Source organism: Rana temporaria, chromosome 1, assembly GCF_905171775.1.
Source record: "Rana temporaria chromosome 1, aRanTem1.1, whole genome shotgun sequence".
In the NCBI taxonomy this organism is placed as follows: domain Eukaryota; kingdom Metazoa; phylum Chordata; class Amphibia; order Anura; family Ranidae; genus Rana; species Rana temporaria.
The window spans coordinates 124,972,370-124,990,848 of NC_053489.1; the positions used below are offsets into that span (position 1 = coordinate 124,972,370).

Sequence of the window (18,479 nt, forward strand, 5' to 3'; positions counted from 1 at the left end):
GGTCCACTTGTGTCCACCAACAGGTAGTATAAATTAAGCAGGACTAGAGCAAATGATTGCTCTTGGCCTGGGACTCAGGAAGCTTAAAACCCTGAAAGAGCTGTTAATGTGAAGTTTGCTTTGTAAGAGAAAAGGGTTTGCATTATCTTTGTTTTTGTAGGTAAGAAGCCCTTTCACCTGTGAGTGAGGAACCTGCAATGTTCCGTTAGTACCGGGATGGCAAAGATTTATCTTCTGTTTTTGTTTGTGATATTTTCATGCAACCTTTTAACATAAAATAAGAAACCTGCCGTTCGGACTACCTTTGGTAGGTTTGAGGTTTTTGTAAAAGGTGAAGGCAAAGAACAGAGAACAAATCCTAATCAGCGGCTCCTTTGGGGGTTGCGTTACATTTGCTTGCATATAATCTAAATCGATCGAAGAGGAAACTATACATTTTCGATTGCTGGTTGAATTGCACACTGTTCAGATAATAAAAATGATGTGTATGGCCAGAGTAAAGAATCTTATGCAATAAAAAATCAGCTCTGATTAGTCTTGCAAATGAAAGTAGAGGCACACTGATAGTCACTCCCCTCTGTAGCAGCTAAAGGTTTTGTCAGCACAGCTCTTGGCATACTAATCAGTACTGCTTTTCACATCTATGATACAACAAGGCGATTGTACTAGGACTGTTTAGCAGCATTCATGTCATCTGCCCACACACAGCTGTCCAGGGTTCTTGCTGACTGAGCAGGCAGTGTGTGCTGCATTGGGATCTGCTAGTATTGGGATCCTCTGGTTGGGGAGGGCTGGCAGCAGCTACAATCAGGGCTGAGCAAAACAGGCTGAACATTAACCCACACAGGACTTGTGATCGCCTCTCCAATTCACTTTACTGCAACCTGCACTGTACATTGAGCAATGTTATGAGCTGGGAGCTCCGCCACTCAGACATGTAAGTCAATCTAAGGGGGCATCTAATGGTAAACTAGTATATGTGTTCTAGCAGAGGGGAGCACAGACAACACTGCTTAGCAGATGGAAGGGTGGACCTCTCCCCTGCATGGCAAGGATCTTTGTGTGCATGATGATAATGAGGGGTTCATCATTATGGGATCATTCTAAGGGTGCCCCAGTTTTAGAAATCTCAGAACAGTTAATGATTTAACTGTAGCAATCAAGCATGTAAAAGCTAAAATAGACAATTTCTTTAATGAAATGGAACGTTTGGAGTTTAAGTGATACATTTACCTTAATAAAGATGCAAGCTTTCAAAATAACTTAGATCCTGTATCATGATTTATACATTACAGTTCTAAAAAGCCTGATGAAGGGGCCTAAGTTATCCTGAAATCACTTTCTGCATTATTCAATAACTAACACAATAATGACTACTTTAATTAAGTAGAAAATGTATATTTCAATACTTTGCTTTAGAGTACAATGTATATGAAAGGGGTTTACTATAAAGTACCATTCACTGGTGTGACCAGCTGGAAAGTTTCAATCATGGGCAGATTAGCTGTAATTTTATAGCAGTGATTGCAAATTATTCTCCACTCTCCAGGAAGATTAGAACAGCAGAGCAGCAATAAAAGTGTCATTCTTTATAATGTGTCATTTTGTAAAGCCTTCACTTGGCACATTCCACTTTATAAGAGAGGTAAAAGTTTGACTAGGATGACGACGTGCACTGTATACTGCTCTGTAGTTAGAGCTGACAACAAGGAAACAAGGGGTGTCACTGGTGATTATACATGCTACAACATTCCTGAAAGTAACGTCAAAAGAAAAAAAATATATATTGGCTTCTATAGCCACCTGCCATGTGCAGTAACTCATGGCATGGTGGTAAGCTGGCCATGCATCAATCAAATTTTACCCAATTTCTGTTGAATTGGCCAAAATTAATTCCTTCAAGGCCCTGTCAGCGCCACCTGGCTTGACAAATGTTTTTCAGATGACTTTAAATGAAGGGAGCCAGGAAAAAAATTCTCGCCAGAACAGCGCCGGTATCCAATCAAATTAAGGCAGTGATCAGGTAATCTGACAGCCATGGGTGTTGGCTGTCGGAATAAATAGCCAGCACTGCAGATTTGTCCATGCATGCTTTTAGCAAGAAAATTCTGTCAATTGGCCAGTGAACAAGAGGAATCGACAGCCTCGTACACACAATCGGATTTCCGTTGGACAATGCGTAGGACTTTTGTCCGAAAGGCGTTGGCCGTGAACTTATTCTGCATACAGACGGCAAAACTTTGTCAGCCAACAAATATGAAACTGTGGGGCAGATTCAGATAGAGATACGACGGCGTATCTCTTGATACGCCGTCGTATCTCTGAGATCCGACGGTCGGATCTATGCGACTGATTCATAAGAATCAGTTACGCATAGATCTCCCTTAGATCCGACAGGTGTAAGTGACTTACATCGTCGGATCTTAGGCTGCAATCTCCCGCCGGCCGCTAGGTGGCGCTTCCATTTGTATACGCGACGAATATGCAAATGAGGAGATCCGCCGATTCAGAAACGAACGCCCGCCCGTCGCTTTTTTTTTACATCGTTTGCGTTCGGCTTTTTTCCGGCGGATAGTTACCCTTGCTATATGCGGCGTATCATATGTTAAGTATGGCCGTCGTTCCCGCGCTGAGTTTTGAAATTTTACGTCGTTTGCGTAAGTCGGTCGCGAATACGGATGGACGTAATTTACGTTCTCGTCGAAACCAATGATGTCCTAGCGACGTCATTTGGAGCAATGCACGCTGGGAAATTTAGCCGGCGGCGCATGCGCAGTTAAATCGGCGCAGGGACGTTCCTGATTTAAATACTACACTCCCCCTAGCCGCGGAATTTAAATTCCGCCGGGGGATTAACCTTTTTAACCACCTGAGCTGTTAGTACTCAGTAGCCAGGCCCAAGTGCTGTCATGTGGACAAGCTGCATGCCATTCAGTGTACAACTGTCAGCAATTCTGTGTAGCACCCTCTAGTGGAGGCAAGTTTATATGTTGGCTCATGGTAAAATTAGTCTGAATCTGGGTCAAAAGTTTACCGCAGTTCAGGGCTGGATGACTTATACAGACAGGTCTCTGGGGCCTCCCCCTGGCTCTGGGAGGTTGGAGAACCTTCTGGAAACTAGGGATGGAGTCCAGGAGGGTCTGCATACTTTGGGGAATTTGGCCAATCCCCAGGCAGTGGGCCTGACATGGTGGGCCAGTCCTTAAATATGGATGAGTCGGGCTGGCAAGGGAGTCAGGTGGAAGATGAAGTGATCAGGAGACTGTCAGTGGCCCTGGAGGAGAACCTCTGCATGAGGGGAGCACTCTGCCTCGGGATGGCTTGGGAGGATTCTGACAGCATCACAGTTTGAAAGGAATCTTATCCTAAGAAGCAGCGAGAGCAAGAGGACATTGTGAGTACATCAGCACAGTCAGGAACTTGCAAAGGAAAGACTGTCGCATGTAGAAAGCCTTTGTGGAAGACACTGGGGGGTTTAAATCTTTCCTTTACTTTGCCCTGAGAGATCTTCAGTAGCAGCCAGGTGGGCTAATGAAGAAGCAGCCAGGTGGGCTGGTAGTTCCTGCAGTCAGTAGAACTGGGATCCGTTGGAGTCACTCCTATATGTAACCTACATAATTTTTTGTGGTACTTTCCAAAAGGGACTTAGAGTTCCTAGTCCTTAAGGGGCTTTTGCTTTTCTATCAGCATTCGGGAGTGAGATCAATCAGAGTTGTACGTAGAGAAGAAGAGGAGACAAACCAGAGTTGTACTTATATTATAAGTCCAAAATTGACCAGGCCAGATTTATGTTGACATTTGGTACCTGTTGAGATAATTACATGTTACACATCAAAAGACGCTTGTCGATTGTCAATAGGCAAAGAGACAGGATGAGTCTATTTTACACATCAAACCATTACTTAGGCCACATGTAATCTAATTAGGAAGCTTATTAGTATGCAAGAATGGAAAATTAGGAATAGGTGATGATTGAAGCCGTCTCCGGTTGGGGTCATTATCTGTCACTCTGAAAGACAGGATGTAGAACAAAGACGACCAATCAAATTGCTCAGCTATTCAGTGAATAGGGAATATAATCCTGGAGGTGAGTCTTGTCACACCGAATATTCTCTGTATGAATATGGCACAGGTTTAAGAATAGATGAGACTTTGAATTACTCTGTTGGATTTGTATCATCTGTGGAATTTGGACTTTGTTCTGTATTGGAAATCAAATAAATGCACTCTCTGGAGAGCCTGGTGTGTTGCCGCGGAACAACCTAATTTATAGTCATCATACTAACACCTAAATATAAATTATCTAACCGGACTACACTATACATTTATATCACTACACTAATAAAACATAAAAACCAAGCACAAAGACTGTTCCTTGTGTCTGGAAAAAGTGTGGAGAATACTTGTTGCCTGGCTGTGCAAGAGGGTGGAACCCAATCATCAGCGCCTCCTTGGGGGTGGATCTGGATATTGCGCCCTGAGGTCTAGCTGTTGGCTGCTTCAGCACCAGACACTGTATTGTGGGGAAATGGGTGGCATGTCACTTGCTCCTTCATCCCTGATTTGGATTAAAGATACTGGAAGGTGCCTAGAACAAGGCAAGGACAGTGGATTGAGGATTTTTTTTTCTGATAGGTGTACTTCAATGTGAAAAACTTTAAATGCAAGACAGCTGTCTGCAACAAGTGAACAGATTTGTTAACAATAAGTACCTGGTGCACACAAACACTTTTCTATAATAGATAACCCTGACAATCATTCATTGGGAACATTGGCTTTTCATTTGTCCATTCTTCCACTAAGATAAGCATGAAAAAGATTAGAGTTGGGGGTGTATGCTCATTGTATAGACATGCATGCCAGGCAATGTTCACAAAACGACAAACAGCAAGGCATTGGAGTCAGGGGTAATAAAAGAGAAAAAAGCCCCACAACAGCCATAAAGACTATAAGGAGGTACAAATTAAGTCCACAATAGTGAAGGCTGCTGCACTTCTTCTCAGGATATTGGATCTCTTCTATACTTTGTAAAAACAAGGAAACAAAGGCACTGCCAGCTAAGGCTCGGTTTCCACTAGTGCGACTTGTAATGCAACTTGGGACTGCAAAGTCGCATAAGTCATACCCCATGATTTCCAATGAGTACCGTTTATATCTGTGTGACTTCAAGTCGCAGTGACTTCAAAGTAGTCCCTGCACTACTTTGATCCCACTTTGATGCAACTTGAGGTCCTTAGACCTCAAGAATATACAGGCATTGCTTCAAGTCGCATCAAAATCGTGTGACTTTAGGGTTGCAATAGTGGAAATAGTGAAAACCCTGTCTTTTCTCCGCTCCCCCCCCTATGGGGGGGATCGGATGAACACGGACCGTATGTCCGTGTTCACCCGATCCGATCCGCCAGACGGAAGGAAAAGTAGGCTTTTCCGCCGTCACACTTTGGTGGGTCGGATGTCAGCGGGCATGTCACCGCTGACATCCGACGCTCCATAGAGGAGCACGGAGCGCCCGTACAGGTCCGCAAAAAAAACTGACAGACGGACCTGTACGGGCGCTCAGTGTGAAAGAACCCTTAGTGTATCTATTTATTAAATGAACATTAAAAATAATTCGTATTGCACTCACAAGATACAAATTGTGCATATTATCAATCAAATCACAGTCTGTACATCTGTTCCAGAGGGACAATAGTCCAGGGAAGGCTTGGTAGACTCTATATAGCCCACTGCAAACAGGATGTAACCGTGGCTAGAAATGGCAGGCAGATCCGTCATGGAGTACAGCCGTTGTGTCTCCTGCGATGGAGGGTGGCTTTGTGGCTGATGATATGCCCAATTTCTCTTCCATCCTGTGAGTGCAATTTTATTTGTTTTTATTGTTCATTTAATAAATACGTACACTTATATGGCGGGGCCTTTGTTTTTGTTTTTACAGAGTTGGGGGTAATGCCAAGCTTGATGTTTAAAGGAAAGCTCTAAATTTGCATCTTAAAGTGGAGGTTCACCCTATAAAAAAAGTCTAACACTACATCCAGCACTGTGCTGCATATAAAATGACACTGACCTTTATTTATTTTTTTGCCGTAGATATAGTTTAGCCGTGGAAGTCACCCGGCTTCCGGGTAGGGAATCCCGCGGGAGTGGGCGTTCCTATTGTCATGCCAATTGATTGACATGCTAAACGACGGCGCACACAGCGCGTCACGACTTCCCGAAAGTAGCTCGGCTCTATTCGGTGCCGGTGCGCAGGCGCCGAATAGAGCCGAGCCGACCCGAGCTTCCTTCAGGAAGTCGTGACGCGCTGTGTGTGCCTTCGTTTAGCATGTCAATCAATTGGCATGACAATAGGAACGCCCACTCCCGCGGGATTCCCTACCCGGAAGCCGCTGTGAATTCCACGGCTAAACGATATCTATGGCAAAAAATAAATAAAGGTCAGTGTAATTTTATATGCAGCCCGGTGCTGGATGTAGTGTTAGAAATTTTTTATAGAGTGAACCTCCACTTTAAGTTCAGCTGCCCTCCTCCTCTATCTCTCTCTGGCTCTACTGATCATTTTAAAATTTGCTTTTTTCATTATATGCTTGTTTGAATTGCCCAGACTTCAAACACACAACGCTGTGATAATGTTTGTTTTATCAGCTTAGTTATCTATTTATTTAAACTGCTCAAATAAAATGAGTAAATAACAATTATATTTGTTTAAGGTCAATTGGGATTCTATCACTTGGGAAAGAGGACAATGAAGACCATTCAAGCCTGGTTTCGTTTTATCTTGGCCATAGAGCCATTGAATCTCACACACAGGAAAACCCAGGTCTCAAGGTCTACCAAGGCATTGTTCTGGGTCACGTCCAGGTAGCAGTGTATGAATATTCTGACTGGGTAAGTGTTTCTTAATACAAGCCGGCCTGCGTTCATTACTCATTAATGATATGTTCCAGGGTACAAATGCAAAACTTTCAAACACCTCTAACAGCAGAACTGAAAGTAATGTCATTATGACTTAAAGTGTCACTAAACCCACACCATAAAAAAACTTTTAGATCCTGTATTATATGCTGTTCATATTCATTCAGCCACTAAAGGATTTGTTTTCTGAATTCTGCAAAAAAAAAACTGGTTGATCCTGCTGCTCTCTATCTCCACCTCCTGTTCAGGTCCCCAATTCAGCTAGGGAATTTGCAGCTGTGATGGCAACTCTGCACATGCTCAGTTTTCAGTGCGTTTCTTTTAGCGGGGCACGGCAATTTTTTCTAAAATCACTAAAAATCCATAGGAGTGAATCAAGCCTGAAATAACATATCTATCATATGAAGTTACACACAAGAGTCCCCCTTTACATCTCAATCCACAGAGTTTCACAGCATACATTACAGAAATATCCGCTGGAACGTACACACCAGGGGATCTATCCGCTGAAACCGATCCACTGAGATTTTTCAGCAGGTGGATCCTCTCGTGTGTATGGGGCCTAAGAACCCTGATTTACATTAGTGTACTCACTCAGAGGCAGTAGAGAGAAGGGGGGAGACTTCAGTCACAGAGAGGGATGGATGGTGAGCTCACTCCAGATGTATCTGAGGCTGCTGGATTGGGGGGGGGGGGGGTCGGGGGATTATTAGTGCTTGTTTTGGGCAGTGTGAAAGAGTATAACAGACACTGGGCTTAAACAACTGCAACCAGCAACCCTGCTGGGAATCCATAGTCTGGTCTGAATAAGGTGTCCAGGTCTTAAACACGAACGCATGATTCCAAACCCGAACTGTCCAGGTGAATCCCAGACAGGTGGCAACCCTAGTTGGCTCACATGACGGATGAGCTCTTAAAAAAAGCCACAGAAGCCTCTGGAGTAGAAGCCATCTTCATCTGGAACCAAAAGTGTTCCTTTTGTTCCTTTCAGAACTCCAATGATTTTTTTGTTTTTACAGGATGCATTTGACAATGACACACAGGGATCTCAGAACAGACTTCAAGAAACAGATATTGTTGTAATCAAGTTCTCGGTCAATGACAAGGCTTCGTTTCTGAATATAAAGAATCATTTTGTGCCGGTGGTAAAGCAAATCTTCAGCCATGGTTTTGTTCCTGTTCTGGTTCTGGCCATTGGTACTAGACAAAATGGTGAGTGCAGCTGAGTTTCTTATTGTATTTTATTACGTGAAACATATGTAAGTTACTAGTAACCTATGCTTTATAGGCTAAATCACCTTTATGGTGTGTGCATATTGAGATATGTGACTTGGCTGAAACAGCAGGAACCTGATACTTGCTCAGAAACGGTATAAGACAATGTTGTCAGGTTACATGGCATAATGTTGTGGGGATTTTTGTTGGTGGGATTATATATCAATGTTCTTAATTGAACACTAACAAAGCATAGTGGGGTTGATTTACTAAAACTGCAGAGTGCAAAATCTAGTGCAGCTCTGCATAGAAACCAATCAGCTTCCATGTTCTTTGTCAAAGCTTAAAGGGGTTGTAAAGTTTTTTTGTTTTTTTTTTAAATAACAAACATGTCATACTTACCTCCACTGTGCAGCTCTTTTTGCACAGAATGGCCCCAATCCTCATCTTCTGGGATGCTTTGGCGGCTGTCTTGGCTCCTCCCCGCTTTTAATAACCCCCCCTGGGAAGCTCTCTCCCAAGGGGGTTAACTTGCGTGCGCACTCCCAAGTCCTGTTGTCGGCATCCACAGCCGCTGACTACAGGACTCGGTCCCGCCCCTGCATCATTGGAGTTGATTGACAGCAGCGTGAGCCAATGGCTGTGCTGCTATCAACCTATCCAATAAAAAGCAGAGAAGATCGGCCGAGATCAAGCGCGTTCTCGACACAGGACTTTCGAGGGCTCAGGTAAGTAAACCGGGGGGCTGGGGGGCACTAATCGTCGGATGTTTTTTCACCTTAATGCATAGGATGCATTAAGGTGAAAAAACATAAACCTTTACAACCCCTTTAATTGAACAAGCTGAAGTTAAAAGCTGATTGGCTACCAGGCACAGCTGCACCAAATTTTGCGCTCTCCAGTTTTTATAAAACAAGCCCAGTGTTTTCACGTCTTTATATCCTATCAATCCTTTTTTGTTCTAATAATGTCCTTAACCACTTAAAGACCGTGCTACAGCAGAATGATAGCATGGCTTGATAACTCTGGCAGGGCGTACATTGACGTCCTCCCAGAATTGCGCTTCCGCACACCCCCTGGGGCGTGCACACGAGAGTATCCGTGACCACCGGGTCCTCTGGATCATGGATCACGGTAAATGGTCACTGACATCGGCAGTTTACCACGTGATCACTCTGTCAAATGACAGAGCGATCACTTGTAAACTAACCGGCGTCATGGTCGTTTCCTCTCTCTCCGCTCTGTAAAGATCGGTACAGTGCAAGGGAAGAGGGGAGAGAACGGTTGCAGCAGCGCTGTGGGCTGGATGTGTGGTGCCCACAGCGCTGCTCTGTGCCCTTTGCAGCCTCATCCATCCATCCATGCTCCATACACAGCAATACTCATCAATCCATGCTCAGGCATCCCATCCACCCCCAGCCATACTCAGCAATACCCAGCCATACTCAAAGATACTCTGCGATACCCGGCCATACTCTGCGATACCCGGCCATACTCTGCGATACCCGGCCATACTCTGCGATACCCGGCCATGCCCAGCTATACTCGGGCATACCCAGTCGTACTCGGCCATACTCAGCTAAACACATTTATGGCTCAACCATGCTCAGCCATCCCGATCCACGGCTCATCCATCCCCATTCATGCTCATCCATGCCACTACAGTGCCTCACAAGAGTGTAATTGGTAGTCAAATTAGATTTGAGAAATGTATGCCCCTAAAACACCTGATGGTGCTCCCTGCATGTTGGGCCTCTATATGTGGCCAGGCTGTAGAGTTTCCCACATGTGGCATCACCATACTCAGGAGGAGTAGGAGAATCTATTTTGGGGTGTAATTTTGGGTATGTACATGCTATGCGTTAGAAATATTGTATAAATGGACAACTTTGTGTAAAAAAAAAAAGTGTTTACATTTTCTTTCCACGTTTACCAAAAACTTGTAGGAAAAAATGACAGGTTCAAAAGACTCATTATGCCTCATAGAATATACGTTGGGGTGTTTTCTTTCCAAAATGGGGTCATTTTTGGAGTGTTTTCATTGTCCTGGTGCTCCAGGGCTTTCAAAAGTGCAAAAGGCAGTCAGGAAATTAGATGTGTAATTTATGCTCCTAGAACAACTGATGGTGCTCCCTGCATGTTGGGCCTCTATATGTAGCCACGCTGTGTAAAAGTCTCACACATGTGGTATTACCATACTCAGGAGGAGTAGCAGAATGTGTTTTGGGGTGTAATTTGCGGTATGCATATGCTGTGTGTGAGAAATATCCTGCTAATATGACCATTTTGGGGAAAAAGAAAAAGAAATCTTGATTTTGCAAAGAATTGTGGGAAACAAATTACAACTTCAAAAAACTCAGAATGCCTCTTACAAAATACACTGGAATGTCTACTTTCCAAAAGGGGGTCATTTGGGGGGTATCTGTGCTGCCCTGGCTTGTTAGGGTCTCATGAAATGAGATTTACAGAATTTTAAGTCTTTTATCTGTTTTAAAGCGCAAAAAATAAAAAACCAAGTGGTAATTAAATACCACCAAAAGAAAGTTCTATTTGTGTGAAAAAAAGGACAAAAATTTCATACGGGAAGAGTGTTGCATGACTGAGTAATTGTCATTCAAAATGTGAGAGTGCCGAAAGCTGAAAATTGGTCTGGTTAGGAAGGGGGTTTAAGTGCCCGGTGGTCAAGTGGTTAAAGTGGCCCTTTCGTCAAACTAAATACCCCCAAGAAGCTATATTCACCTATCCTACTGCCTGTGCCAATTAACACAACTTAGGAACCGTCCCTTGAAATCTGCTGGGAGACCAACATTTCCAGGACAGTCAATCACCTGTGTCCCACCTTCACTGGTTTCTCCCATTGACCTCTACATCAATATTATGTTCTGTAGTGACGTGGAGGTCAGCAGGAGGAAACAATGAACCTTGTCAGGGACACAGGAGATCAACATTTCCAAATGTGTTGGTTTGCTAGTAGACTTTGAGGGATTACTGAAGCAACATTCGGCAGTACAGGCAGGAGGATCAGTGGGTACGTTGTTTTTTTTTTGCAGGTATATATTTTTGGGGGGGGGGTTTAGTTTTCACATCAGGCTCAATGGGCCAGATTCACAGCAGTAATACGCTGGCGTATCTACTGATACGCCGGCGTATTTTCAAATTTTCCGCGTCGTATCTTGGTTTGGAATCCTCAAATCAAGATACGACGGCTTTTGGCATAGATCCGACAGGCGTACAGCTTCGTACGCCTTCGGATCGTAGGTGTAATTTTCCGGCGGCCGCTGGGTGGAGTTTGCATCGTTTTCCAGCGTCGGGTATGCAAATTAGCTGTTTACGGCGATCCACGAAGGTACGCGCGTTCGTCGCATTTTCTTACGTCGTCGCTAGTCTGTTTTTCCCGTCGCAATCTTAAGCCTGCTATTTAATGGCTTAGATTTAGACCAGCCATGTTAAAGTATGGCCGTCGTTCCCACGTCGAATTTCAAATTATTTTTTTCCCGTAAGACGTCCGGGAATACGAAAGTACGTTACGCACGGCGCCGTTCAAAAAACACGTCGGGGTGCCGTAATTTCGCGCAAAGCACGGCGGGAAATTTCCTAACGGAGCATGCGCAGAACGTTCGGCGCGGGAACGCGCCTAATTTAAATGGTACACGCCCCATTTGAATTAGGCGGGCTTGCGCCGGACGGCTTTACGCTACGCCGCCGCAAGTTTACAGGCAAGTGCTTTGTGAATCAAGCACTTACGCCGAAAACTTGCGGCGGCGTAACGTAAAGGAGATACGTTACGCCGCCGTAATTATTCCTGAATCTGGCCTATTGTTTTTAGGGTTCCTATGGTGGCTTTAGTTATCAGTACTATTTATTTCTAACTTAAGAAAGATGTTAAAGAAAATGCTTTGTCTTTTTGAAGGGCTTATGTTGACAGACAATTTCCTGTGTTTAACATGATTTTGCTAATATGGAATAAAATCTCATTGACTTTAATTAAAGCGTTTGTTACCCCAAAAATTCATATTCCTGATATATACCGTATATACTCGAGTATAAGCCGACCCGAGTATAAGCCGATGTACCTAATTTTACCACAAAAAAATGGGAAAACGTATTGTCACGAGTATAAGCCTAGGGTGAGAATGCAGCAGCTACTGTAAGCGTAAAAGAGGGTCAACAGCGCCCATTTGCACGCCTCACTGTGCCCATCCTCACTGTGCCTATTGTCAGTGTACCTGAAATTGACAGGCTGTGGGTGTCCATTCATTGTTTAAAACTCACGGTCTCCTCTTGGTCCCTTCCATGATAGGCGTTTCTCAGCAGACACAGTTCCGCCCATCACGGACGTTCTCTCATCCTCGGACTCAGTTCCCCAGCAGACACTGTGTTCAGTGTTCCGCCAATCTCGGACATCCTCTTGTATGAGGAGGAAAAGGTGTCCGTGATTGGCGGAACACTGAACACAGTGTCTGCTGGGAAACTCGAGGATGAGAGAACGTTCATGAGGGGCAGTTTTCTGGAAAAACACAGTTGAGTGAGTGAGTGAGTGAAAAACTTATATAGCGCAGCACATGCGAACTGAATCGCCTCTGGGCGCTGTAACCCTTTCGTGGGTGAAACCCCTTGACCTCAGAAGAGATGGGTTTTAATCTTTCTCCTAAAGGCCAAGTAGTCCCCCTCCAAACAGATGGTGGTTGGGAGAGCGTTCCACAGTCGTGGTCCCTGGACGGCAAACCTTCGATCCTCTTTTGGACTTGTATCTGGCTTTGGGAATCTCAACAAGGTTTTGATTGGTGGATCGCAGAATACGATTGGGGTTATGAGCTTTTATTTTTTCGCATAGATATTGGGGGGCGTTTCCTTGAATACACTTATGCATTAGGCACAGTGCCTTGAAGGAGATTCTGTCTTTTACCGGCAACCAATGAAGGGCTCTTCCGCCTATCACGGAAGGGACCAGGAGGAGACCGCCAGTTTTAAATGGAGGACACCTGCAACCTCTCAATAATTTCAGGTACACTGACTCGAGTATAAGCCGAGGGGGGTATTTTCAGCCCTAAAAAAAGCGGTGAATAACTTGGCTTATACTCGAGTATATACGGTACATCATTCTAAAGCTGATGCTGTATCATGTACTTGTATGACAAGGCATTCTGTCCTCTTTGTATTGCTTAATTTGTGTGAAATCCCTGGTGTTCCTGCAAGTCCCTCTGCTTTACTATTAAAAACTGACCACACCAAGCAGGAGAGCATATCATGGTCAGTTCCCTAGCTATGCTGGGAACTCGGTGTGCTCTCCTCCAATGATCAGACTTGTCCTGATTCCAACCCCCCCCCCCCCCCTCCCCCCAACCCCTGCAAAGCCATTCACTGGTAAGCTCTGGTAAGTTCACTGGTAAGTGTGCTGTTGAAAAAAGGTATTGATAATGTTTTTTTTTATATTTATACAAAAATGGTTTGCCTTTTATTTCTACTTTAAACTGAATGGGTTGTTTTACAAGGTGATCGCCTACAATCACTATAAGCAGTACGCATGGCAGCGTTTCACCTACTTTACACTGACTTTCTTTGGACATTGCATGTCCTATTGCCATGTATTAAATGGCAAGGAAAGCAGATCAAACATGGCATTTTCAAATAGCAAACGCAACATTTGATAAAAGAACAGCCTTTAAGCTGCAAGCACCCCGTGTAAAACCTTCACGCTGGCAGAAAATACGTCTTTTATTATTATGACATAATTTCTCATCTAGTGTAGTGTATAAAGCAAGATAAATACCTGAGATTTTTTGGGCCAAAGTGTAAAGGAAGTTAATATTTAGCTCTGTATCTTTCTCAGCTGTAAACCAAATCAGCAGTTGGTCTGAAATATAATATTGTTATATAGATTTCCAGGTTATCTCACGTGTATAGAGAGGAAGCAGAATACATTCATATGCAATCCTGGATTTACTAAGATTGTATTGTTGGTGTTGTGCTCTTTTATGTTACAGGGAGTCTGGAGATTACGTCATAAATCATAAATATATATAGTTGTACAGCTATGAGGAAAAGCCTTAACACCCCTTCACCCAAGAGGCACAAAACCATAATTTGACACTGCATTACCGAAGTAGGCCAGTTTCCAATCAACAATATAAATTACATCAAAGACCTTAAGCAAATAAAATTGAGCTCATCCGGCGTTTCTGGAAGGAATGTCTATACAGTAAAACCTTGGTTTGAGAGTAACTTGGTTTGAGAGCATTTTGCAACACAAGTGTAGCACTACCCCCAAAGGAGCTGCTGGTTTATTTTGGGCGGCATGTTACCTCTATTTCTCTGCGTACTGGATGAGAGCTGAAACAAAGTCAATGTCCACACGTTGCATTCCTTTTTCTCTGCTTTATTTACCGAACGTGGTAAAAGAACGAACAATAGATTGAAGAGGTGAAATGGGGTATAGGTAGTGGGTTCAATTGTAGAACTTGATAAGAAGCACTCCTGCTTCCAGACATAAACTCTTGTCGCCACTCTAGCCAAAGTGTGTATTGTGCCCCTGGATAGGCCTCTCTCACTAGTCCTAGCAGCCAGGGCGCTACATGGAACCTTGGTACAGTCTCTGCCACTGACCTTCCCAAAGGTGGAGACATGTTCGGTCCAGAATCCTCTCAATTTAGGATTAAGCACCCGGATCTCTTCTCAAAGTAGTTACTTGTGAAATCAGGAAACTGACGGCGATCACTGCTCAGCCTTTCAGTAATAATGTGTCCGTCAATGAAGTTCAGGCCTCCCGAGTGTACCAGCCTCGTGCTGGGTGCTCTCCAGACAGGTACTTCATTCGGTGGCTTCCTCCCTCTAGGATGGATAGCGCAGGATCACTTTGTCAATGCAAACCCAGTCTGCATACTGGGCCTGCTCGGCAAGACACGACTCCAGACCAACGTGGTCCCGGAGCCAGGAAACTCTGAACACGCACCCCCGGCCAGGAGGGCCACACACGGGTGGTGGGACGACTGCCCAGGGCGGACGATGACCCAGACCCTGTGAAGTCTGTCCCTTAAATACTCCTCCCCAGCATGCACAGCGAGGTGATCAACCCTCACTGATTGGCAGCTGAGAAAGAATACCCAACACACCTGGATCTGACTGCTGCCACCCTTGGCCTGGGGTGGAACTGACACCCCAGACAACAATAGTGGTCACCTGCAGTACAGCCACGGCTGGAACAGAGGTCCAAATCCAAAAACAAATAGGTCAGAGGGAACTAATCCTCTGACTAACCTCTAAATTTAAAGCAGGGCCAGCAAAGAAAACAGCTGCCCGCTACACAAGCTCATTTTTTTTTTTTATAAATTTTGCCGTGATATACAAGCAATGTCTTGATATAAGAGTAGCGTCAAGTCACAACTGAGTATAAAAAAAGAAGAGAGGTGCCTATAAGTGTAGCAATATGGTTACATTTAATGAAGGTACAACATTTAATAACTCACATGGTTGATGATTAAAAAAGGCACATCTAAGTATGCAGGCATCCAGGGTAAAGCTGTCCACATAGACCGTCCTCCTTTCCGCCATCAACATCATCCCTTCCACTCTGCGCTCCACGAGCCCTTCAAGTCTCGCTTTCAGATCACTCTACTGCAGGGTTGTCTTCCTGGTCACAATTGCAGACTGTCAGCAGTAAGAGCCGGCGGTATAGGGGATGGTCTATGTGGACAGCTTTACCCCGGATGCCTGCATACTTAGATTAGATGTAACCATGGGGCAGATTCACATACAATTGGACAGGCGCAGCGTATCAGAGATACGCTACGCCGCCGTATCTTACCTGGCTTTAATTCAAATCCAGGAAGAATTTGCGCCGTAAGTTACGGCGGCATATTTGAAATTGGGCGGGTTTCATTTAAATGAATCGCGTCCCCGCGCCGAATGAAATGCGCATGCGTCGTTCCTAAATTTCCCGCCGTGCATTGCGCTAAATGACGTTGCAACCACTTCATTTTTTTAACTTAGACGTGACTTACGTCCATCCCTATTCACGGACGACTTACGCGCAAAAAAAAAATTCAAATTTTGACGCGGGAACGACGGCCATACGTTAACATGGCGAGTCTATCTATACGCCACAAAATAGCAGCTTTAACTATACACCGGAAAAAGCCGACTACAGACGACGTAAGAGAATGCGACGACCGTGCGTACATTCGTGGATCGTCGGAAAAAGCTCATTTGCATACCCGACGCGGAAAACGACGCAAACTCCACCCAGCGGACGCCGAAGTATTGCATCTGCGATCCGAAGGCGTACGAAGCCGTACGCCTGTTGGATCTTTCCCAGATGCCCTCGTATCTTGGTTTGAGGATTCAAACTAAAGATACGACGTGTGAAATTAGGAAGATACGCCGGCTTACTTGCTCTTTGAATCTGCCCCCATATTGCTACACTTAGAGGTGCCTCTGATCTCTTTTATACTCTGTACCTCCTGCTGGATTTTTCTTCTAATCCCCTTGTGGATGGACATTTTATGGTTACACAACCTTGCTATATCACATTGCTATAATCTTTTTATATGGACTATAAACTGAAGGATTTATGAATAAATGGTTGTGGATCGAATCATCGGAGTTTCCATTATTTCTTATGGGGAAATTTTCTTTGATATACAAGTGCTTTGGATTACAAGCATGCTTTCGGAACAAATTATGTTCACAATCCAAGTTTTAACTGTAATTGAATTTAGCTGCAGCTATGATAAATAAATAATTAATTAAAACCCAAAGCTCCAGAAGTCCATTAATGTAATTCATAAGCTATAGCAGCGCTTTAAAATAGAAACGTCAGCTTCCAATAGTGATGATATGCCCTCCTGAGGAGCGAGTCCAAAGCCCCCAAGGTGTTCCTAAGCGCTTATCTGCAGTGATTCCTAGGTGGAGATCGTCAGAAGCTGACAGTTTCAATTAGGGTTGTCCCGATACCACTTTTTTAGGACTGAGTACAAGTACCGATACTTTTTTTCAAGTACTCGCCGATACCGAATACCGATACTTTTTTTTAAATGTGTCCCCATATGCAGCCATGTCCCCCCACATATGCAGCCACGTCTCCCCATACCTAGATGCCGCCGCCTAGTTAATCAGCGTGCGGGGAACATTACAGCTTTCATTTGAATAGCTGTCCGTTCTCCGCCGTGTATAGACACTCCCCCCTTGCTCGGGATTGGATGGGTGATCTGCACTTTGATAGACAGATCACCCGTCCAATCCCGAGCAAGGGGGAGTATCTATACGCGGCGCGGCGGTGAAACAGACAACTATTCAAATGAAAGCTGTAATGTTCCCCGCACGCTGATTAAATAGGCGGAGGTGATGGCAGTGGGGGGGGGGGGTTTAGCATTGGATCTGGCATTGGGGGCATTTGCGGGAGTACAAGTACTCCCGCAAATGCTCAGTATCGGTCCCGATACCGATACTGGTATCGGTATCGGGACAACCCTAGTTTCAATCAAGCCGTCTAATCATGCCTAGACCGAAACGCTCCTTCAGACGGTGAGCGAGTATCTTTACAGGCTGTACATTATCATATTATCATGAGACGCTATTTTTATTTGAACTTGATGTAAGCATATTTCCTAAAAGGGGGAACTGTTTGTTGGGAATAAAACTAAAAACTGTTTTACGCTATGAGGATTCCCTCCTTTTTTCCTTTTGTGTGTTAAACGAGTCAACAAATGGACATCCTGCTTTAAGTAATCAGATCTATCGTATGAATGCTGATTAAGGATGTGGGCTTTCTACACGTTAAAGATCTATCATAGTTTTATTATACCATTCTGGTGAGAGTGTTTTTTGAGGGGAGCCGCCTCACGTGGTGCGGTGAAGGTTATCATCTATTTGACAAGACACCGTATGAATACTTCCTAGGAACACCTTGGGGTAAGGTGACCAGATTTTTAAAATGAAAACCGGGGACATATTTTTTTTTTACTAGTAATGGCGGCAATAAGCGACTCAATCCCCGTCGCCACTGCTGCACCATCTCACAGCCTGTCAAGTCTTACGGAGAACCCGGCTACTACTGGGAGGGGAGCGGAAGAAGATCACAAAGGAAAGCCAAGGAGGCAGGCGGTTGGCCGGAACTTTAGCCAAGGAAGAAAAACAAATGCGAGCGGAGCTGAATGGGCATGCACCCGAAACTGAAGAAAAAATTCCCTCCGCTCCGATCAGCACATGGTCAATAGAAGGGGGCACAGATAATGGAAAAAATACACCTCCCTAAGCTAGCGGCGGAGCGGGGGGGAGTAATTCTGATTTTTTTTTTTTGCATTGACTGTCTTTGAAATTGCCCCAGCCCCTGTTCAAATCCAATCTGGGGACAAAAC

The 18,479-nt window shown here is 44.4% G+C and overlaps 1 protein-coding gene across 1 annotated transcript in view; it reads left to right on the plus strand.

Annotated features, from left to right (window-relative positions):
* The first annotated feature begins 630 nt into the window (after positions 1 to 630).
* Positions 631 to 18,479, plus strand: part of RHOBTB3 (Rho related BTB domain containing 3) — an 88,302-nt gene continuing 70,453 nt past the window's right edge. Inside the window, exons 1-3 of the mRNA XM_040342412.1 lie at positions 631 to 937; positions 6,708 to 6,885; positions 7,932 to 8,124. Of these exons, the coding sequence (XP_040198346.1) occupies positions 909 to 937; positions 6,708 to 6,885; positions 7,932 to 8,124 (400 nt within the window). The 5' untranslated portion in view covers positions 631 to 908. The remainder of the gene's footprint in view (positions 938 to 6,707; positions 6,886 to 7,931; positions 8,125 to 18,479) is intronic.